The following is a 16016-nucleotide window of genomic DNA, read 5'->3' as shown; positions in this document are numbered from 1 at the left end:
TTAAAAAAATTTCAAAAGTTAAATTTTGTTTTATTTTCAAGATGTTATTTAATGAAATAGTTCTATTATATAACATTAAGCTCAAACTGCTTAGAGTGCATTTTATTTTTACTTTAGCTTCATCAAAGTACAAGTAATATAACTTTAACTCAACTACTTATCAGTACTTATTCCACCCCTGAGTAAATGAGGTGACCTGACAGATGTGAGAGAGTTCAAACATCTGGATCACCTGCAGTTGTTACCTTTAAGAAATGCTGTGTAACTTTTTTCCCTCGGTTTTGCCTCTCAGGCTCGATTCAGCCTGCAGACACCGATTCTTGAATCTTAGCAAGTTGTAGTAAAGATGCAATGATGTCTTAAAAGAACAAGGCAAGAGCCACCAGAGTTGTATTGATGATTTATTCTTAGACATTTTATTCAAAAATAAATTACCAGAAATATCTTTTAAAAGGCAGACAGACGCCGTCTCCAACCCACTCGTCCTGAAAAAGATTTGCTCATCAGGATCCACCTCGTGTTTTTATTTATCCTTATTAAACTAACGTCAACAGCAGCAACTTATCATTTAAAAACCCAAACTGTGAAGTTGATCAAGAAAAAACAGCCATCGTCAAACGACTCACTACAAAATGTATACAAAGTTTATTTAAATATTTAATCCAACATACATGCCCGATTTGTAAGATGTGAACAGACTGTACAGTACCAGACTGGCCCTTGAGGTGAGAAACGATGTGGATGGAATCAATGCACAAGAGTTCAGACAGTTAGTGTACGGAGCTAAAAACTAAAAAAAGTTTGTAAATTGTAAAGGCTTCAGTTCATACGGTGGAGAAAGATGTGAGTGAGTTGTAGTGATCCGGTTCTCGAGAAAGGAAACCGGATCATTCAGTCAACTCGTGTCAGCATCGGTCAGTTAAATGTAAAACTACAGTCAACATTTAGTTTAGCACAAAGACTGGAGGCTCTGTACCATAGAAAATGATGCTTTTAACACTCACTACTGTTTTTTACCGTTTGAGCATCAGGTGGTTGTGGGGAGATTCTTTCTTTAGCAGCCTCACTCTCCTTCCAGTCTTAATGCTAAACAGCTGCTGTAGCTTCAGATCCAGTCAATGACAGAAGTATCTTATCTAACGTCTGGTGAGATAATGAAGACGCATGGTGTCCAAAAATGACAAGTCGTTCCTTTTTAAAGGAAGAGAGTGAAAACAGATTTACATCACCCCAAAAGCTAGAATCACACTTGGAGCCTGCAGGTCCTAAAACTGAAGCAGAGTTGGTTGATAAAATGAAAGGCAGTGGAAGTGGGTCGTTTTCAAAAGGACACTCCTCCTAGGTTAATGCTACAACTCTCTGAACACCATGCAGGGGGCCAAACACGAGCAGGAGATACTAAAGGCCAGATAAAACATGAAAACTGACCAAAAACCAGCCCAGAGGCTCAAGACGTCCTACAAATCTCTTCAGTATCAAACACAGAATTAAAGGAAGAGACAGAAAGTCGTACAGAAGCAGCGTGAAACCAGAGGTTGATCATACAAATGTTATCTTCTAAAATCAGCGTGGAAGAACTAATGAATGGAGGCAGACAGGTTTGAACTACTAGTATGTCAGAACAAGATCAAAAAACAGTTCAACTTCCTCTAAGAGCAGAATGAATAACACTGGTTTCTTGATTTTAGTGAACACAAAATGAACAACCACCTCATTAGTTGAGCTGATTTGTCACTTGTGCCTAAAAGAAACGTTAGACGAAGTAAACTGTGGCCTGTAAGACAAAATGCACAGAAGTGTTTGAGTTTGCATCCACTGTTGCTAACAGCTGCCCACAGCGGTGTCAGTTTTCCCTGAATTACAGCTCAGTGCTGAAGCAGGTGCAGTCAGCCTACAGTACATAATACAGCAAAAGATTCTTTAATCACAGCATGGCACACAGGAGAACACGACTGTCCTTTAGGTTCGGTTTTGGCGTGAGGCGATGCCGCCTGCTACTCTGCTCGGTCCTCTGATTAATGTGCAGTTTGTGTTCTGGGGCACTGGGGGGCGCTGGGGAGCAGGAGTGAACCGTAAATGAAGACGGGGCAGTGACGTAATGAGTGAGATCAGCTTTGGCGTTGAACTAGTTCCACAGTTCTACGATTGACATTGAGCAAGTGGGCAGGAGGGTGATGAATATGACAGCAGAGATGAAGAAGAGCATCAGTGAGTCTTTAGCTTGGCGTGTTGTGAGCCCTGTTCCGTCAAGCTGGCTTTGATAGAGTTGACCACCGTCTGTCTGACGTTGTCTTCCATATAATGTTCACTTAGTGGCTTCAAAACCTGCAGGAGAGGGAAGAGGAGATGGAATTTTGTGAGAAGAAAAAAGGAAAAAGTTGTAGGAGACGAGGACACAAAGAGAAATGTTTAAGGTAAAATAAAGGAACAAACACAGGATGTAGTCTCCAACATGCCGACCACAAAAACTCATCCCAAGCTTTTCAAACAAAACCAGATTCACAACAAAACCTTTTCAACTGAAAAGACTTTCAAAAAGGAAATCCACTGTCAGAACAAGATTGTTAAAAACCGTTTGAGCAGCTTCCAGGTCCTTGAGATCCTGAGGTGGGCCTGGCCTGCCAGTGTTCAGTGTGGCTATGTGCACACCCCGAGTTTAAAGCATAGGACTCCAGCACCGTTGGAAAATTAACTAAGAAGCAGTTTTGATATGAGGAGGTACTTTAACAGCCTGTAAATCTGCCGCTTAATCAGCAGCTACTTAGTCTTCTTGTAGTTGTTGTTGAGAGGAGACCGAGCTCCGAGTCCCAGTGTCGCTCCTGATGGAAATGTAGGGAGAAGAGAGGTGGGCCACACCAGGCAGCTCCTCACAGGCTCCAAAAGTTTGGAAAACACCTGAGAGGACAGCAGGTAGGAATGGGAGAGTTAAACAGAGAACAAGAACGACACAAGGAGCAAATGGAGGTGGAGAAGAGGGGAAAAAGACGAGAAAGGCCAGATGTACAAGGAATGGGGAAGAGGATATAAACGTAAAAAAGAAGTCTGTCAAATTTTTGTTTCCCCTTCAAAATGCAGTTTTTCTCCAAAACTCCTGCTTGGTGATGGGTTTATATGAGCATAAAGCTAAGGCTGCTTCCATCACCAGTAACTTCCTCTAAAATCTCACATTATTTTTGTAATATCCTAATACCCAGCTGAGCTACAGCCTTTCTCGTAGTGCAGTGTTTAGAGCTGGAGATTAGATCAGTTTTACACGTCACTTCTCTAACTCAAAAACACGTCATGAATTTGGCTGCATTAAAGTCACTCTGGTCAATTTAGATGACCACAGAGGGCAGGAGAAGGTCACTTCTGTCATTTAACTTAGTAGTCTTAAATTTTAATCAGTGGTAGCTGATGATTCAGCAAAGCTGACAACTGTTTGCTCAGCTGACAATCCCACTTTCTTTAAAGCTGTGACTGGCTGTTGGCTGTGATGCTATTTTGTTGTTTAACCAAATGGAAAAAAACACTTGTTTCCATGTTCAGTTGGTTTAAAAAAAGTGATCGGGATATAGTCATGAGGGTGCAAACTGTACAAACACCGTTTAAAAATGTATATGGCTTAATGCACATGTATTGTGGGAAAGGAGGATCTTATGGAGGACCATGAAAATAATATAAGGAGCCTGGAAGCGGGAGTTGGAGGTGAGGAGCAAGTAAAAAAGAAAATCAGGCAGGCAGAAGATCAACCAACACCTCTCACCTGTCTGACAGCCTTCTGTAAAGCAGAGGATGGAGGGAGAAGTAAGAAGAGACGTGAGGGATGTGTTTGCGGTGAAGTCAAAACATTCATGAAACTTGGAAGACGCATAAACAACTTAATGTTTGTGGTCAACCACTGAGAGGAATGAGGAGGAAAATAAAAGTGCCTCAGCAGTTCAGTGTGAAAAGAGCACTGAAAGGTAAAAATGAGTTTTAAAACGGTTCTTTAGATTTGAAGATGGAAGACAACATGAAGACAATAGAAACAAAAAGAAATCGAGAGAAAATGAAAAAAACCTGAAACGATTCTTAACATTGAGAAATAAAAGTAACAAAGGTAAAGAAACTAGGGTTAACCTACACACAGTCTACAACCAAACTTAACCAGAAACTGCCCACAGGTCGGATTGTGCTAATAGAAGCAGTGACCGTCCTTTAATCTAGAACATTTCTGAAAAAAGCTAAATATCAAAGCACAAAAGACACAGACAAACATTGCATATAGCAAAACATACCCTGCCAGCATCTTGTAATATAAGACTAGAGGTCAGTAAAGTGACTTTGACCAACATTTAATCACAGTATCTGATCCAAACCATAAAATAAATCAATATTTAACAAATATCTACCAAAGACATTTCAGAAGAGGATTTGTTGGGAAACGGGTTTAAATGATGTGCATAATATGTATGTGGAACATTTGTGTTTTGGATGATTCATATGACAAAGAATGAAATCTGAAGACGTCGGCTTGGAGAAACTATGGGACCGTCTATTTTTTACATTCTTCATTGATTCTATAGTCTAAACATTTAAAGACAAAGCAACGGATTAAATAATGATTAGTTTCTGCTCTAGTGATGGAATAGTTTGTATATTACAAATCTAAAGTTTATATACAGTTTTATCTAATATGTTACCAATTTCCAGATGTGCCAGATGTTTTCAGGAAACATTTGACCTACAGTATAAAAGTTCTAGCTCAAACCAAATGCACACAACTGATAGCTTTGCTTTTAACAAACCAACAACACTACTCACCTGTTCCCAGAGCATTTCCGCCACTTGATCTATCATTGTTCCCACCTCCCGAAACTCTCCAGAATACTTCACATACGCCCAGGCGCAGAGCGACAGCAGGGCCACACCCATGACCAGGTTAGCCAGAGATGCTAAGGTGCCCAGACCGATGAAGCCCGTCACCCCAGACACCACGTAGGTGACAAACATAACCGCAAAGAGCGTGGCGGGTGTGCGTGCTGCGTAGAAGATGTTTTTGCCGTCATTATGTTTGGAGAAGGTGGTGTAGGCCTCGTCCAGCTCGGACTCCAGCTGGTTCTGGTAGCGCTGGCAGAACTCTGACCCGCCCATTTTCTTCACAGAGCAGAAGTATCGCACTGAATGATTGCGAAACTCCTCATGACAGCGCTCCAGGTCAGCTGGGGCGATGTATGGCTTATCCCCTCCACAAACCTGAGAAAAAAAGACATGTAAGTGTAAGTGATAGAGGAAAGAGGAGGATACCAACAGAAGAGATGAAATCAAGTCAAGATAAAGTGTTTAGAGGGTCAGATAGGATCCCAATAAATACAAGAATTTAACTGTTCTATTAGTAGTATACAGTAAAAAATAGACCCTGATTACACCATGCCACTGTTTGGACTAGCAGCTGTTAGGATATTGAAATGATTGTGAAATGAAAAACATTCTTACCTGCTCCATATTCTTGCTGTACATGTCTTTGGCTCCTGCCACAGCCGTCAAGTTGTTTGCTTCTGCTGTTGCCTGAATAACAATATAACACAAGAAGATTTAAAACAGTGTCCGACACTTGGTAAGTTCACTTGGGTTCTGAGATGACGACAAACCTGCAGCATGGACTTTGGGTGGGGAAGTTCCTCGCCTTGGTAGATCTTTATGTAAGCCTGCAGACATTTAAAATAAGACAGATTAAGACACGGCTGTTCCCTGTACAATGAGCAGATATAATTTAATACAACATTGTTACTTCCACTTGTATTTTGTCTCTCTCTATGGCAAACTGCAGAATGTTAAATGGAAAATAAATAAATGGAAACAAGATTTTAAAAAGCTTGATCACCAACATTAATTTTACCCTGCGTCTTCATGACAGTGTTTCAAAGTTGTTTTTTCTCTACAGAGAAAAAACAACTTAATTACCTGTAAATCTATTTTATGTCTACATCAGTAGATTGTATGACTTGAATGTTTATGTTTCTGATGCAACAGTGTGAAAACTATTGGATTTTAATTAAATCCTGCAGCACCTTGAAATACTCCACGAGATCTCTGCAGGTGACTTTGTTGCCTCCGATCTCCTTCTCTACCAGATGCTCTGGGGCTAGGAGAACAGGAACCAGTTTGGCCAGCTCCCTCCTAAAATCCTCAGAGATGTCTGAAACAAACAGACTCACACTGTAATATTTCTTTGGAGCATGACATTTCAGTCTAGCATTGCTGTATTTATTTTTTTTTTTTAAATGGCGTATGTGTACCATCCTGTTTTCTTACCTCTCAGCCTGCCATCAAAGTGCGGGTTTGTTGCAACCTTAAGACCAGGATGTGGCAGCAGGAAGCAGCTGATGTTGGAGAAGCAGGAGTGGATGTGCTTCCTCACATTCTGCAACTCTTCATGTTGGTTCTGTTTCACCTGTGTCAGCAATCAGAAAAACACTGGAGTAGTGAAAACCTGTGCTTGTCGTTATCACTGACTGCATCTGACCTGCTGCATAAACACATTTTCAACTTCATTTAAAGAATTCTCACCTGCAGCCTTTTCTCCAGAAAGTTGTCACCTCCTTTCAGGCCGTAGCAGTGTTCATACGGATAACTCCAGTCCCGAATCAGGAACATCAAAGACTGAAAAACACAAACAACAGCACAGAAACACAATCAGGTGTGTTCTATTTGGTCAGATTTTTGTTTTATGTTAACAAAATCAATAGTATTTTTAGTTGCCAGTTCTAACTGAAATCATGTTTCTCATATCTACTGCTATTTAATAATCCCCTAATATTAAATAAAAATAAATGACTTGCTGAGCAGCCACATATGTAAATGTGTAAATTTAATGGACGAGGTGCATTGTCAATGGTACATGTGACTAATAAAGTATTAATTAAGAATATACACATTCCCAATAGACAGATGACAGACGCAGCCAGTACCTGGAAAGGTTTCTGGGAGATCTCTTCCATTGCCAGCCGTCCATATTCTGTGAAGAGCTAAATACGAGAGGAAAAATTATTAGGGTTAGAAAATCTGAGGTTGGTACAAAGAAGAAGTGACACCAACCTGCAGATGCTGCAGGTCGTCCTCTTGAATGTTCTGGGAGAGGTTGTAAACCTAAAACCAACACGAGACAACATTAACATCCTGTTGAAAAGAATAAGTGAATATTTCCCCTGAGATGAAACATGCTCTAAGTGTCACCTGTACAGAACTGGTCATTGTGCTGAGGGCAAACACAGTAGCACAGTCCTTTATGGTGGATTGGCTATCAAATGCTCCCTGAGTGTCAACGAGGAGGACAGCCACCTGTTGGGACGAGATACAATAAATGTTACAGTTATCTTCACAATCAGCATACAGTACACGATACAACACATTTACCAGGTTCTTCCAAAACAGAGATTTTACATTTTCTTGTGAAGGATTTATGACATTGTGTGGCAATAGTGTACCTTGCTGCCATCTGGTTTGTCAACCACAAATACTTCACTCCAGATCTGAATTCCTGTGGTCTCCCTCTCGCAACCTCCTCTCCAAGTGAATCCAGTCAGGGGCTCGTCATCTCCTCCTATCCACAACTCACTATTCTGCAGAGAGAAAAGGGGTAGGTGGCAAAAAGAAGGACAAATGAATAGTGAGGTGTGTGAGGGGCAAAATAGAGACTGGAGAATTAACGGTTTGGGGAAAAAACTATACAAGTGAAGAGACTGTCCACAACATTGGCACCTGAGGGGAAAAATGATGAGCTGTCTTTATCTGGTATTTGTGATAAAATATTATTTCTATTGTGTACGTTTCCAAAATCTTTGTAACATAAAAAATTATCAACTAAAAGCAGCACATTATGATGTTTATGTTTGTACTTCTAGTGAGCAAATGAAGACATTCTCTCACTACAAACAGGAAATGTCTAAACAAAGCTCAAAAGCAAATACCTGATTTGCAAGGCAAAGTATGCACTGATTTCTGGTGACTGTAACATGACATCTCTGCTGCAGGTCTAATCATAACAGCAAATCCTTGCAGCCCAATAAAACAACCAACAACAAATAGGCACACAGCTCTGAAAGCACTATTTGTTGTGCATAACTCAACGTAAAAAAAAAACCAAAAAAAAAAAAACCAGCCAGATCGCTGCCAGATGAGCTAGTCACACTTGCATTGGTGCCCATGTTCATGTCCATGTTCAACAGCTGTGAGAAAGGATCACAACATTTCTCTGTCTCTCCTGTCGCATATGCATGTGTGTGTGTGTGCGTGCGTATGATATTGAGTGTAAGGCGATCCCTGCAACTTCTCCGTCCAAGTAGTGCTAGAAGGTCTGCGGATTAGTTTTTGATGCATGTGTTGGGCACAGTTGTTAGATAAGCCCAGCCCAAGAACGGTAGTGTGCATGTACACATTCCCAATGTTTTGGACACCCATTCACATAACGGGTTACCTTATTCACTTATAAATAAGTGTCAAAAAGCCACAATATTCTAAATGCCTCTTCATGTCATGCACTACAGTACAGCACCCACTATGGCCTCTATAATGAACATCTAGTATAATTATCACTTTTCTGAAAGTTTCAACAAAAACTAAGAAATTAAACCTTCTTAAAGTAGAATTCACGAAAGAGCTGTTGTACTGGATTATAAAGATTTACCTAGTGAGTGTATAACAGCATTTCAAAATCCAGTAACTATGCAAAATTGCATGTATTAGATCGGTAAGAAAAGAAATTTGTTACAATATTAAAATATTCAAATTCATTATTTTCACGTCTCATTGTAATAAAAACTCACTTTGAAATAATAGGCAATAGTTCAAGACTCCATCTCCCGAGTGCCTACTCTACTACTAGGAGGTGGAGTCCTGACCTGTCACATTGCCTCTTTCTTATTTACACACCTTACTTCACATCTCTTTAACCTGGTTGAGTAAGTGTCTCAGTATGAGACTAAATAGGAAGCACATGTCGTTACTTGTCACATTTGGTACACATGCCAGTATGAGGTGTAATCTCATCTGCCGTCCTTGTTCTTCTAGCCCATCTGTTTTAACAATCTCAACAGACACCGAATGTTACACAGTATTAAGCCTAACAATTAATTATTATCATGTCTAGTATTATTATGTCTAGACTATATATTTCATCAATGTATATAATGTTCTGAAAAAAATGGCATGAAAAAACAAGAACAAACTATGTTTTTCATAATTTTCACCTGACTGTGCATGTAGCGCAGCATGAAGTCCAGCAGGAAGGATTTCCCCTTGCGGAAGGTCCCCGCCACAGACACGACCACCACATTCAGGTCCTTCACATGGTCCTGCAGCAGGATCTTCTCCAGTGCTGCAGCGTCAAGCTCAAAGCTGTGCTCATCCTCGTTGGCCAGGACGATCTGGATGGGTCTGGCCTTTTCCTCTACCACAGCCTGAAGACATGAATTTGCAATCAATCAAGGCTTTCCCTGGCATTGAGAGAGGTCTAAGTGATTACATTGTGCTGATGAGGCACGCTCCATGGAGGAAATGGAACTGACAGTGGCGAGTGGAAATAAGGCAACATTTAGGAGGCTGATGTAAGACAAGGACAGATAAAATCAACATATAATATACAGAATTAAGAATATTCTGTATATTTTTTTTGTGAAATAATATATGCCTTACAACTTTCTTTTCTCTGCTGTAAGCAACTCTGCAGTGAGTAATCTAAGCTTTTATAATCAGAAAGCACCAAAACACCAGTATGTTGATTTTCTGCCAGCTACAATTCTTCAAATCTTAGATATGGTATACATGCTTGTCACTCTACCTCCTCTTCCTGAATCTCTTCATCTGGTGGGGGTGTGAGAGTGGCATTTTGGTGTAAGGCCATGGTCGTAGAGACAAACTCATCCTCCAGGTCTTCAGGCCAGGCTTTAGGAGGCTCCCTCTTATGCTGTGTAATGGGGACATCCTCCACACCACGCAAGCCTTTAGCAGACAGGAAAAAGGAGAGAGAGAACGATAGGATTGCACTGGTTAGAAAACTTCCTACTGTGTGTTAGGGTGGAGAGAATGGACATAAAGTGAGAAGTAGAAGAAAAACTTGGAGGCAGGATTACGTGCTAAGACTAAAAACATTTAAAAACAATTTCAGTGTTGTGTCTACATGAGAGACCGATTTGAGTTAAAGAGAACGTGTGGGTTCAATAATAGATGGGAATCATTTCAGTTAACTGAGTGTGTCTGTTTACGGTTAAAGTAAAATGCCCTATATGGGTCAAAATGTAGACAGGAATCTTTTCAGCATTCTGTGCTGGACTAAATACTGTTATCCACTCTGGTCTATCCATCTAGGTCAAGCTCAAAAATAGCTTGTGCTGAAAATCACAAAGGGACAGCACACAAGGACAAAGGCAATTATGTGGACAGCACTTTCAAAATCTTCTTGTTGGGCATTTAAATACTTCCATGAAAGTCCTCTAGTGAAATTGAAGCATGTTCTCTCTAAAAATCATCTTGCTGTCCTGTCATAGTGTCACACACTGAGTTTATGCAAATGTCCCAAACCTCAACCTGTTTCAGCATGATTTTAAAGGTTGTACTAAAATGTAATGATGATTTTAAGCAATCTGACCAATGTTACTTAATGGTTGCAACTACTCAACTCAACAACACCTTTTTGGTCAGAAGAAATTGTTTTTTTCATATTCTTTACAGTTAAAAAAAAGTAGTGAAGAATTAAGATCACACTCTGTGAATTACACGTGCTAGGTGGCACTGCCTCGCCTATGTACTAAAAGAGTTCAAAGAACTGGCAGGACAACAGGTATTCAGCATTGTTCATTCAAATATTTAAGTGATTAGCCATTCAACTGTTCTACGTTGTAGCCCCACATTCAAATGATGTTTCAGCAAGCCAACAGGACGCATCCCTTTCAATTTGGTTGCCATCTTTGACAAGCACAGGACCTACACCTAAAGTGTACAGACATGTTATAAGCCCATGTTATTGTTCCACAGACGTACCTCGGATACACCACTTAAATTCTATCGTTCCTAAAATTACAGTGATATTTGCTATTGCAAAGGAGTGCAATTAACTAAAACAGTAAAACACCAAAAACATATTCAATTTACTTTGATCTAAGACAAAGAAAAGCAACTGGGAAAGGTGGTGAAATTATATTCAATCCTTTTTGCAGCCCTAATAAAACCCAAGAACATTTCAAGCTAGTGGGAAAGCAGTTTTGAGGACAGTAAGGGATACTCCTGGGGAAGACTATATAAAAGATCAACCTGGAATTGTAGCAAATTCCCCAAGGGCAGCAGCAATGCAGTGCTAATTTCTTAAAAGCTGCTGTAAGCACGGGACAGTTACAGTAATCTGCTCAGCACACAAATTAGCTCTGCAAATTTCCTCAGTCTGTGGCAGTGCAGGTTCCCATTAAGTGCAGAGCAGCACTCAGCAGGATGAAGTGGCACGGGCTGCAGCCACAGAGGAGACTCACACAAAGGCACTGTTCTGCTGGGACTGGCTGGACTGGCTCACATCAGAATGTGAGTGAGAAATAATACACAATAAACATGAAAAGAACTTAACAGTCACCTCTGCTGATGTATGCACTCACCACTACACTTCATCAGAAAGTGGTAATGCACTGTCCTACTCCTCAGCTTGCAGAAATTGAGGACAGAACTAAAATTAGTTGCCTTACTTATCACACAGAGGGACCAAGCAGATGTCACGTGGCCTACATGTTACTGTATCTAAACTCATAAAGTTACAGAGGAATTAATTTGTACAATACATCAGCCACAGAAAGCTTTGCACAGAATGCCTCCATTGTGTCCAGACTTACATCCCTCCACTGTTGGGGGTCTGTTTTTAACTATGCAAGTTAGCCCACATCTCAGCACTGTGTCCTAAATAAGCTCTACCTTCCCTGGACTGCTGCACTATATCTGAGGCACACTTTGATAAGGCCATGGTCCACTTAACTTGTGCAGCTGTCTAAATATGTATACTGCATACAGTTTCCCTGGCTTTACCAAGACAAGAAAAGTAAAGTTGAAAGGAAAATATATTACTGAGTATAAGTGAGCAACAAGTGGTCTGCAACCAAGATTAAAGTAATTCAAATATTTGTAGACATCCTGTTGGTTATGACATTTCACATTCCCATTTGGATCAAGAGGCCCTGGCATTTCAAAGGTTTAGAAATCAGGGAGGATCCATGCACATCTCCTTTCTACTGTTGCAACAATGATTAATAATCCCAGAGTTTCTTAAAGTCGCCCTTTTCCAACCTTGTGACATCCAGGTTTTACATTTGGAATAATTTTGTTAATTCATTTGTTAATTCTACTTCAAGACAACCAGAGTGCAGAGGCTGAGTTTATTACAGGGAGTGAGGAATTTACTGTAGCCTATTAAAATGCATGTTCACTGACACCTCTCCACACCAACACCAAAAGACGACCTAGCTCAGCCTCTCTGGATAAGAGTTAAGGAGGGCAAATGTTTAGTTGCAGCAGGCAGACAAATTGTGAGCTGGTAGGGACAAAGGGCAGATTTAGAGCAGCCACAGTTAGTAAATGTTGTTGCCACATAGGCAGCTGGTCTGTATGAAAGTAGGCATAAGGGTTATCATGATAAGGGACTCCTGTCCCATGTCTCAATGATGAGCCTTGGAGACGAGTTAGCTAACCAGTTTTGACAAAGTATGAGGAAAGAAAGCGAAAACAGGTTAAACCTATTTCTATTAGGATGGAAACAGATGTTTTTCCTATTATAGAACAATAATGAAAAATCTGTATTGATAATCAGGATGCAGGCAACAGCCTTCTTTCCTCCATGTGCTAAAGCCACAACATACTTGGGCTGCAATTAACTGCAATCTGAAAATTAGCTTTGGAGGACACAGACAATAATCACATCCACATTTTGCAGAATTCGCAACGACTCTATATCCATCATGTTATAATTAATTTCCTTTACAACGTGATGGGTGACTGCCAGCTCCTGGTTAGGTTAAGCTCACAATGTCCCCACACTATAGTGCCTGCATCAGGCGACACCACATGGTGCTAGAGTGAACCAAGACTCTGCAAAGGGCATGGAAAGTCAACTAATTCACAGTGCAGCTGTAAAACATATCCACTTAAATCCTCATATTGGCATCAGATTCCCCTTTTATACACATTTTCCTGAGGATTTCATTTACAGTAAAGATTCCTTATGTATGGATCATTTAATTACCAATGTGAGCAGGAAGAATGACTCCAGCAAGTAAAACCTGTTTTGTTCATATGGGCACATGACAGGTATATTAACCCTGTTGTAAAACTGTAAACCTCTACTTTATAATGACTTTTTCTTACTCTATACATGCATTGTACACTTATTTTACCTGTATTCATATCTGTAAGTGTAAAGTCTGCTAGCAAACTGATCAGACTACTAGGAGAATATTTTAAAATGTTAACATTAGTGAGATAAGAAGTTGAACTTGACGTGTGTTTTTATTTTTTTACAGGATACAGGAAACTGGTGCTAAACTAGAGCGGACTGTTTCAGACACGAAGCCGCTGAATGTGCAGCTACAGGCGGGTTCAGAGTCGCGAACCGGCGGACAAACAGCTGCTGCTCTGCGGGCCAGGTGAAAGCGACGGCCCGGACAGACGATCCGACAGGTGTCGCGGCTAAAAGCTGTATCCGGGTTAGACTCGGTTCTGGCCTGTGAAGAGTGAGAGCGGCACTTTGACGCCCTCCCTGGGTCTTTTTCGCACTGTTTTGGCTGCGTTGACCCGGTTTGTGGAGCCTACGAGACGCGGCAACGTTGCCGCTTCGCGGGTCCTCAACCGAAAACAAACGTCCGGCTAACGGAAAAGCGAGAGTTGGCCAGTGACTAAGACAAAACACGACAAAAACACTTTAAATTCAAAGTCCCCTGTGACTACACACTCTTTACCAGCTCTCCGTCGTGCCTCTACTCGGGTAAAAACAGCGGTTTACCTTCGTCGACGACTCGGCTTTTGCGCTGCGGCTCGAAGTGATTTCTGCTCCTCAACCCGCTCACCTCCGCCATCTTGGACTAGTGACGCCGAGCGCGGCTGACGTCAGAGGAGCTTTTTCTTCTCGCGGTGTCCGCTGCGGTTCAGGCTGCTGCAGCGGAGCGTCGCACACCGCACTCAGAGCTCTCCCAGCGGCAGAAGACCCATTCATTTGCATGCATATAAAAATACCGAGAGCACACAGTGTTTGGAGTGTGCTAATACTAGGCTACATATATGAAAATGAGCTTGTTGGAGTAGGTAGCCTGCAGCGCTGTAGTGCATGAGCCCCTGCAAGACTGTTGCCTGCAAGGCTGGCAGACTGAGCTGTTTCACAGGTGTTTGAACTACACAAGTGCTTGTACTTGCATAAAAAGTAGGTTGCCACTCAATCAAGCTATACAGTAGATTCAAATGTTGTTACTCTAGGCTATGGTGTAACATAAACGCACATCTTTGCACAAAAATGCATACTTTAAGCTACATAAAGAGAAACATGTAAATGTTTTTTATTCCTAATGTGGTCCAGTCTAGTCCAGATTTGCCTCATAATTAAGGTTTCTGCAGAAATCAAAAATGTTCAGGTCTGAGGTTTAAGGGAAACACTTCAAAACCCTTATTTATTATGTTTATAAACCTTATGTCATTTAAAAACGCCAACATTAATTTCTTCTGCTAATTGATTCTATTCAGAAATGTACACTTTAACAATAAAAAAGGGCTGAAGGATAAATTTGGGTGTACACAAGTACAATACACAAAGTGAACTAATTCCATTGTAAACTTTAAACAAACTCTTAAAGTTGAAAATGTCGATGAGCTATTCAGACCTTATTTTAACTTCTGTATTGCAAATTATAACCACAATCCCATAGTTTATGAATGTTTTAAATAGGTTTACATACACATTCACATACAATGTATTGTGTTGCAAAAGACAAATGTTTTCATTTAGTGTATTCTATCTGGGTTTCTATTGTTTCTCATCATTGAGTTGACATACCACAGAAATTTGAAGGTATGTGAAAAATGCTTGTCGTCAGCTGCCCGGCTGTGTTCTGACAGTTGCATCTCCCTAACAACACGAACAACACAAGCAAACAATGTGACTGTCATTGTTTAATCCTAATTATTCCATGGAAAGAACTTACATCACCTTTTCCCAACAGAATCCTATCAACTTTACATAAAGACAATAGATTTTCAGCCCTATAAAAATAAACAAGTTAAATATGTTCTGTGCAGAAAAGACAAACTAATATTTGGATGTATTTGTTTTCTTAAAATGCCTTCATTGAAATGTGGAAACGTGCAGAAAACTGAGTTACACTCGACAAAGCTCTCTGGGTTGGACTGAAACCATTTACATAGAAAGCATCTTGGCTCGCTGACTCACCAAGGTTTATCATGCTTTCATTTATTTGATATATTTATTATTATTGTTTAATGGTCACCATCTATAAGTCATAATTTGTTATCTATTAGTTCAGTGCTATGACTGACAACCTGATGCTCTTTCATCTGAAAAACTTTTTCCATGCTGCATGATCAACTTTCTTTTGTCTTCTTAGAGTTCCGTATCAATATCAATGAAAATATCCCAAGAATATGAGATACAAACAACAAAGGATAATGTTGCTATAACTGCTGGACTGCCCACAGTATAAAGATAAGGCCTATCATCTGTGTTTAGCCTGATATCTGTGATCCAGTAGAGATATGTTGTTCTCCACTGCACTAACTTTATGGCGTTTTAAGTGCTCTCAATGATGATGGCTGCTAAACAAAAAAGTCATAAAAGCCCTTCACCTCAGTGGATATGATCACTTCATGTATTTACCCAGCTGTCCACATGCAGCATTATGTACTGACACTGTGGAAAGACTATCTGCTGACAGAGATACATAAATAGGAAGGCAGCTTTTCTTCAGACCTTATAATCCTATGTGAAAATGTGCTTGGCTAGAGGAGGCCTGGCTTTTGGTTCAGTG

At 40.4% G+C, this 16016-nt stretch overlaps 1 protein-coding gene across 2 annotated transcripts; it reads right to left on the bottom strand.

Moving 5' to 3' along the window:
- Window positions 1-1025: 1025 nt before the first annotated feature.
- atl2 (atlastin GTPase 2) lies at window positions 1026-14071 on the bottom strand. Of its 2 annotated transcripts, XM_026355441.2 has the most exons (15): window positions 13988-14071; window positions 9800-9960; window positions 9210-9419; window positions 7449-7583; window positions 7198-7302; window positions 7060-7110; window positions 6933-6989; window positions 6532-6624; window positions 6277-6415; window positions 6033-6160; window positions 5613-5669; window positions 5458-5529; window positions 4786-5217; window positions 3746-3760; window positions 2353-2895 (listed from the first exon to the last, which is right to left on the bottom strand). In XM_026355441.2, exons 1-15 carry the CDS (start codon window positions 14058-14060, stop codon window positions 2758-2760), a joined length of 1866 nt encoding a protein of 621 aa, XP_026211226.1. In that variant the 5' UTR covers window positions 14061-14071; the 3' UTR covers window positions 2353-2757. The 2 variants fall into 2 exon arrangements, with proteins under 2 accessions (XP_026211225.1, XP_026211226.1); XM_026355440.1 differs by lacking the exons at window positions 2353-2895; window positions 3746-3760 and adding an exon at window positions 1026-2325.
- Between the last annotated feature and the right edge of the window lie 1945 nt (window positions 14072-16016).

This window comes from Anabas testudineus, chromosome 15 (assembly GCF_900324465.2).
Source record: "Anabas testudineus chromosome 15, fAnaTes1.2, whole genome shotgun sequence".
Classification (NCBI taxonomy): Eukaryota; Metazoa; Chordata; class Actinopteri; order Anabantiformes; family Anabantidae; genus Anabas; species Anabas testudineus.
This window is presented reverse-complemented; position numbering and strand designations above follow the sequence as displayed.